Source organism: Lolium perenne, chromosome 7 (genome assembly GCF_019359855.2).
Source record: "Lolium perenne isolate Kyuss_39 chromosome 7, Kyuss_2.0, whole genome shotgun sequence".
NCBI lineage: Eukaryota > Viridiplantae > Streptophyta > Magnoliopsida > Poales > Poaceae > Lolium > Lolium perenne.
In genome coordinates this window covers 128,394,545-128,402,231 of record NC_067250.2, presented here as the reverse complement: position 1 = coordinate 128,402,231, position 7,687 = coordinate 128,394,545, and the positions used below count along the sequence as shown (strand labels likewise).

The 7,687-nt window shown below is 49.1% G+C and overlaps 2 protein-coding genes across 2 annotated transcripts; one reads left to right on the top strand and one right to left on the bottom strand.

The window, feature by feature from the left end:
* Nucleotides 1-792: 792 nt before the first annotated feature.
* On the bottom strand, nt 793-1,994 carry LOC139833699 (uncharacterized). Its single transcript, XM_071824042.1, has 3 exons — nt 1,933-1,994; nt 1,251-1,886; nt 793-1,096 (listed from the first exon to the last, which is right to left on the bottom strand). The coding sequence occupies exons 1-3, from the start codon at nt 1,992-1,994 to the stop codon at nt 793-795; spliced, it is 1,002 nt and encodes a 333-aa protein (XP_071680143.1).
* Nucleotides 1,995-3,288: 1,294 nt separating this feature from the next.
* Nucleotides 3,289-4,534, top strand: LOC127318539 (E3 ubiquitin-protein ligase RSL1-like). Its single transcript, XM_051349016.1, has 2 exons — nt 3,289-3,872; nt 4,462-4,534. Exons 1-2 carry the CDS (start codon nt 3,289-3,291, stop codon nt 4,532-4,534), a joined length of 657 nt encoding a protein of 218 aa, XP_051204976.1.
* The last annotated feature ends 3,153 nt before the right edge of the window (nt 4,535-7,687 follow it).

Below are 7,687 nucleotides of genomic sequence, written 5' to 3'. Positions count from 1 at the left end.
TATATCTATCCGTCATCGGGATGGACAAATCCCACTGTTGATCCATATGCTTCAACTCATACTTTCCGGATACTTAATCCCACCTTTATAACCACCCATTTACGCAGTGGCGTTTGGTGTAATCAAAGTACCTTTCCGGTATAAGTGATTTACATGATCTCATGGTCATAAGGACTAGGTAACTATGTATCGAAAGCTTATAGCAAATAACTTAATGATGAGATCTTATGCTACGCTTAATTGGGTGTGTCCATTACATCATTCATACAATGATATAACCTTGTTATTAATAACATCCAATGTTCATGATTATGAAACTAATCATCCATTAATCAACAAGCTAGTTTAAGAGGCATACTAGGGACTCTTTGTTTGTCTACATATCACACATGTACTAATGTTTCGGTTAACACAATTATAGCATGATATATAAACATTTATCATAAACATAAAGATATAAATAATAACCACTTTATTATTGCCTCTAGGGCATATCTCCTTCAATAGCCTTGTTATTAATAACATCCAATGTTCATGATTATGAAACTAATCATCTATTAATCAACAAGCTAGTTAAGAGGCATACTAGGGACTCTTTGTTGTTTACATATCACACATGTATCAATGTTTCGGTTAATACAATTATAGCATGGTATATAAACATTTATCATAAACATAAAGATCTATAATAACCACTTTTATTATTGCCTCTTGGGCATATCTCCAACAGGAGGTGTAGGCTTTGGATATGATTTTGAAAACTATGTTGATCAGGGCAATCGGTCTATACTGTTAGATTTGTTCCGCCCCAGGAACTTTCGGAATAAGTGACAGGATTCTGAAGTTGAGCCTAGCAATGTCAATGCGCCCCAGCACGAAGTCATTGAGGATGAGCAGGATACCGTGCTTGACCTGTGGCCAGAAACGCTTGAAGAAAGTCACAGGGAAGCCGTCCGGACCCGGAGCAGTGTCTGTCTTCATATCTTTGACTATGGCCTCAAGTTCAGCTTCAGAGAAGGTGCACGCCAGACCCACATTTTCCTCCTTTGACACGCGAGCTTCCTCACCCCAGGAGGAAGGTGCCAACCCACAAACCCTTGGGGCTGAAGAACCGAGCAGGTTGTTGAATCAATTTTGAAGCCGTGATTGTTCCGTTGTTAGTACTAAGCTTAAAGATATTGCATTTCCTTCTTCTGCCATTGGCTACAGCGTGAAAATAAGCCGTGTTCGCATCGCCCTGCAAAGCCCACCTGACTCTGCCGCGCTTCCGCCAGTGCTCCTCCTCCCCCATTCTGTAAATATGGAGCAACTGCTCCTCCAAGTGGTATCTTGAGGCCCAAGCATCCTCATCGAGACCGGTGGCGTCTGCCAGCACGTCCAGTTGGGCGATCTGGGTCAGCATAGCAGATTTCTCAGCCTTGGTATCCCTGCCAAGGTTCTGATTCCAGCCCCTTAGGAATTGCCTTAGCCCTGAAGACATAAATGTCCACCAGTCGATAATGTCGCGGCCACCCACCTTGGTCAACAATCTCTCCCAAGAGTGTTGAACCAAGGGGACAAAATCTTGGCGCTTGAACCAGCTGGTCTCGAAGAAAAATATGTTGGTACGAACAGGAAAGCCCTCTCCAATGTAAAAAACAAGCGGCATATGATCAGACCCCAGGCTGGTCTCAGCAGACAGCGAACACAGCGGGAAAATAGCTTCAAAAGTAGCGGACACAAAAACACGGTCAAGGGCGGACCGGACCGGGTTGAGCTGGTGATTGGACCAAGTAAACCGTGCTCCCGTGCGCGGAATCTCCCTCAGAGCCCAAGAAGAAATGTTGTTGTTGAACAGGTCAATCAGTGTCCAGTTAAGGTTATCATTGCTCTTATCCTCAGCAGCTCTGATTAAGTTAAAGTCGCCCCCCCATGAGGATCGGCAGGGTACACCTAGCTATCTTGTCTGAAATCTCGTCCAGGAACCCTGGAACGAGCATGGTCCGCAGGACCATAGATACCAATAACCTCCATTTTTTTGTTGGACACCCGATGGAGAACAGACAACCTTTTGGATGTTGACAAGGTCCTCAAGATGTCAATTTGGCCATTAATTCATATTTTAATATATGCAAAAAAATCAATAAAAATATTAGATTATATAAACATTTTCAGACAAATTTATACGCTTGATTTTCAAAATTACAATCAATATGTACATGGAACAGTATTCATAGTCAAATTTTGAAAGTGGATGACCAAAGACCTGTCCAAAGCGTCACTTCTCTGCCATATCGGCAAAGTATATATGTAAAAGACAATATTTCTCCAGCTTCGACTGCATCTTCCTTAAAAAAAAAATACAGGAACATCCTAACCGCTGTAATATGAACTTGGCATGGTTTTCATTGGTGACCAATTCATATATGTATGCTATGAAATGATAATGTGCATAAAAGTTATCGAGATATGCCACTATTAGTTTGTATTCGTTAATTTGCAGAAGGGCGAGATACTCATTCATCTGCCATGCTGCTTCTGCTTCTTCCTTTATGACACTCTACAAAAATGTGAATTCTTACATTTTCATATGAGAACGTTTGAAACCTTGTTATTTATGCTGTCGTCTCGTACCGTTACTTTTTTTTAGAGTGAAAACAAATTATGCACACGTTAGAAACCTATAAAAACTAAATTATCCAAAAACCTTGAAAGTTTGTCTCCTGTAAAAAGGAGTATCTGTTGCGCTTTTGGCATGTGATATGAATATTTATACATTTTTCCTGAATTATTGAAAGTATAACCCCGTGGCATTGTGTACATTTAACATTGTTTTTTTACATTCCGAAAATCTAAAGAATGCAGAATCAGCATCCAAAACCATGTAGAGAATTACAGTTACATTTTTTATGAGGATTTTTTTGTGCCCAAAACATGGTTCTAACGTTAAACCAGTCTGTGTGATCTACTCGTCATAATTTGGCTCAGGTTAGACACAGAAGACGAGGGACAGTAGCAGGCCATTCCCATTCCCAAGTCGCACCGAACCTGTGCTGCGTTAAACACGTCCGCGTAAAACACTCGGGCGAGGTTTACATTCCGATGTGAAGGAAATGAACCCTTTAAATCCCAACTAAACCAAAGAAATCATCACACATCAGGCAGTTACTGGATATACTGTCTCCAAAACAAGAAGATCGCATGCCATTTCCCATCCGGAGGAGAAGGATATTGTTGCTGGTTTCGATCAACACAACTCCAAACTCACCAAATATTTCCCACCTTCCAACCAAAGCTCGCGCCACCGCAATGGCGGAACCCGCGGGGCAGGCGCCGCACGCCCCCTGCAGCATCTGCATGGAACCCATGGCGCCGTCGGAGGCCCACCGCGGCGGCAGCGGGTGCGCGCACGCCTTCTGTCGGCCGTGTCTGGCGGGCCACGTCCGCGCCAAGGTGGAAGCCGGCGCCGCCGCCGTGCGGTGCCTCGACGCGTCCTGCGCCGGCGCGCTCGACCCAGAGCTGTGCCGCGCCGCCCTCCCGGGCGACCTGTTCGTGCGGTGGTGCCGCGCGCTGTGCGAGTCCATGTTCATAGCAGCGCGGAGGACCTACTGCCCTTTCCCCGACTGCTCCGAGATGATGGTGGCCGACGACGTGTCCGACGGGTGCGTGACGCAGTCGGAGTGCCAGGTGTGCCGGCGGCTGTTCTGCGCGAATTGCCAGGTGCCGTGGCACGCCGGCGTGAACTGCGCGGAGTTCGCGCGGCTTGGCGCGGCGGAGCGTGGCCGGGATGATCTGCTGCTCGTGGAGACCGCCAGGGAGTCGAAGTGGAAGCGCTGCCCGCGGTGCCGGTTCTATGTCGAGAAGTCCCATGGCTGCCTGCACATCACTTGCCGGTACGTCTGCTTCCGTATACATGAATTTGCGACGTTGAGATATGCTTGTTTAGTTTACAGGCCACAGTCTATCGACCTCTGACTTCTGATGTCAGTCTCCGTTCTAATCAACAAGCCGGCCTAGTATTTTTTAGAAAAAAGTCAAGCTAAGTTAATTCTAACTAAATCTTCAGAAAGAACTATTAACAACAATGATATTATATAGATATCATAAAAATGCTTTTCTCATGATGTATCTAACAATATTAAATTTGTATTGTACTTTTAATAAAAGTTGATCAAATTTTACATAGTTTGACTTACAAAAAAGATAAGCCATATTCATTGGAGTAGTAAAATCGTAGGAGAAAATAAATTCAAATTCCAAAAAGTGGTTGAAGCTCATTTTTTAAAGTTTGGACAAACGTGATTAATATGTCAGATTTTTAGATAAAATTACTCTAGAAAATCACGGCAACCCAGGCAAGGGTGGCGCCATCAAGCATGGATCCTGAGTGCTTTGTTTATGCACTCCATTTCACTAAAAATAAACACTTTGTTCATATGGCAAGGGTGATCAACTATATTTCTGACTTTTATCCAATGGCAGGTGTGGTTTTCAGTTCTGCTATGGGTGCGAGAAGCCATGGGAACTCATACACGATGGCTGTCCTGGGGAGTGAAGAGTACTTGCTCCTCTTGGCATTTCTTCTATCGAATGAAATACACCTTTTAGGGTGTATTTTAAAAGAATATTTCTCTGATCTCTTATATGAACCGTGTGTTCTGCTATTGCAAAGCTCATGTGAGCAATTGCATTCTGCAGTGTGTCTGTTCTAAGTTAGAACTTCTAAATGAAGTAGCTAATGCAATCTTGAAATTTACGGGAGGAGATTTTAGAGATTTGGCACATCTTTTGTCCACAACTATGCCTATGTAACATGATAAACCTTCCATTTTATTTTGGGAATGGTAAATTCGTTTTATCGGTTTAATCATTTTCATTCACATGTTGTAATGCATATAAAAGGATTATAACGCGTATAACAGGACTGAATGTTTTTTATGACGAAACAAACCATTTGCAGGATAAACAACACTTTGCATAGCCATGCCAACCATATTTGCTCACTATGTACATTCCACGAAGGATGATTCTAACACAAAATATATGTAGCCGCATTCTTCTAAGGGCATCTCCAGCGGCGCGACGCAAACGGTCGTCGTCCGCCGTGACCGGAAATGCGTCTCGGGCCTATTCCAGCGGGGCGACGCAAAGTGACCGGGCCGTCCGCGGAGACGCAAACCTGGCCCAAATATGCGCCAGGTTTGCGTCTCCGCGGACGCTCGGCGGTCGCTCCGAGTGTCCGCCGAAAAAGACGTAGGACCCGCGCGTCAGTGGCTGGAGGCTGATATTATTCCCGCCACTGGCCATTCCCCGTGCCAAATTGGAAACTAGACCGGCGCGAGCAGCCCAGAAGCGATGGACGTCCTCGCCGCCGCAGCTACCGCCATGGATGCGGAGCAAACCCTCGCACCCGCCGCCGCCCCACACTCCCCCGTAGCCACGGCCATAGCCAGAATGGACACTGCAGCTTCGGCGGAAGCAAAGCGGGCCGCCGACGGCGGCGGCCGGGAGGCAAAGCCGAAGGCGGCAAAGAAGGTGCTCTCCGCGGAGGAGAAAGTCCTGGAGGCCGCGAAGCGTCGCGGGCGGCGCAAGAACCAGAAGATCAAGACTGCCGCGGCCGCCAACCAGTAGGCCTGGCAGATGCAGATCAAAGCCGGTGTCGCGCAAGTAGCCCTCCATCCGACCTTAGCGGAGGGCTACATGATCATCAAGAGAGAGGGGATCGCCGGCGTCGCTCCTCCGGCCTCTTCGGTCAGCTCGGTAAGTTCCTAGCTGCGCCCTGGAACTCCCGCTCCCTTGCAGGGCCACGCGGCGTCGCGGTTCGCCTCCGGCCTGCCGCCGGTGAAGTTGACCGGGGCGGCGGTTCCCGACCTCAACCGGACGCCTAGAAGCGGTGACTCCTGCCCGGGCGCGACACAGAAGACGCGCCAGGTGCCGGAGGAGAGCATGCCGCAGCCCCGCATCCTGTTCGACGAAATGGCGCCGCCTGCCCCGACGATGGACGACCCGGTACGTGAGCTTTGTCAATGTGTGCGAGTGCCCTGTATCATGCGTCTGATGTCCGGTCGTTCGTAGGACTATTGGAAGGACCTCCATGATTCAGACATCCAGGAAATTATCTACGGCGGCGGCTTCGTTCGCGATGATCGGGCCTGGACAGGCGCGCATGATGACTGGCCACCAACGCAAGATGCGGAGGACATCGAGACCGCACGGCTGTTCGGCACCCAGCAGACGCAGCCAACACCCGTGTGCGTGGACGACTTCGACGACGCGCCAACACAGCCTATCCCCACGGACATTGCCACCAAGAAGAATGGGGAGAGCCGCAGGACACAAGGCTTCGTCGACGACGAGGACAAGTGTTTGTGTGAAGCGTGGCTGGCAACGACCCAAGATTGTATCAATGGCGCCCAGCAAAAGGGCAAGGTCTACTGGGCCAAGGTCTTGCAGCAGTACAACGAGACCAGGATGCACCCGCCCTACCATATCACAGGCCCTCGGACGGAAGAGTCCCTCCGGAAAAGATGGAACTACATCAAACAAGAGACTGCCAAGTTCTGCTCGGCGGTCGAACATGCTATTAACAACCCCGTAAGCGGCACTGGCGTCATGACAGTGGTAAAGACGATAGAACCATCATCATTGTAGACAATTTGCGTCATTGCGTCAATTTGCGTCATTGTACATCATTGGCGGCTATGATTGCAGGTATCCCGCGCCTTGCAGAAGTTCAGGGCGACGCACAAGAAGGGCTTCCATATGGTCCATTGTTGGGAGGTGCTCAAAGACAACAACAAGTGGATGATAAGCTTTGCGGCCTGCAACGAAGCTGTGAGGAATGGGACAGCGGTCAACCTCGACGGCGAAGACGACGATCAAGGTCGTCCAGTCCTTCCACCTCGTCCACGAGGCCACAAGGCTACCAAGGCCGATCTCGTCCGGAAGGCGCAGGCCATTGCTTTCACGCAGAGCATGGAGAAGATAATGGCCGACAACCGTGCCTCCATGGCTGCTAGGGACGAGAAGAGGCGTCTGGAAAAAGAGGCCGCAGCTGCCATCTACCAGAACCTCGCCAAGGAGGTCCTCGATGTCCAAAGGCTGGACATCGAGGCCAAAAAGGCAGACGCCGAGGCTAAATTGCGTGCAGAAGACACAAGGATCATGCTTGCCGACTTGAGCCGCGTCGACGACGACACCAGGGCATGGTTCATGAAGAGGCGCGCCGAAATCCGCGCGCGAGACGCCTGATCGCCAGCGCCGGCGCCATGCGCCCAGCACCTTGGCCTCCTTTTGGACTTTTTTTTATTGCTGTTCAGGCCTTCTTGTGCCCCTTTTGCTCCACTTTGCGCCGTACGAGCTGCAAAGTGTGATGAACTTGTTTCAGCCCTCAATTTTTTAAATTCTGGTCTGCGCCCAAAATGCGTCGCCCCGCTGGAGCCAACCCCAGACGCAAATGGACACACGACCATTTCCCCGTCCGCCAGGCGACGCAAACGGACACCCGTGGACAATTTGGGCGTCCGAAATGGGTCGCGCCGCTGGAGATGCCCTAAGCTGTAACTTTGGTTGATGACCTGCCCCCTGAGCGCACTCCTGCGTAACGCGATGCCATCTGTTCGAATGGTTCGATGCTACTTGAGAGAAATCTGAGCTATCCTTTTGGGGCGATGGGTGCCTTCTGCTTTACTATATGTTGCATCTTCTT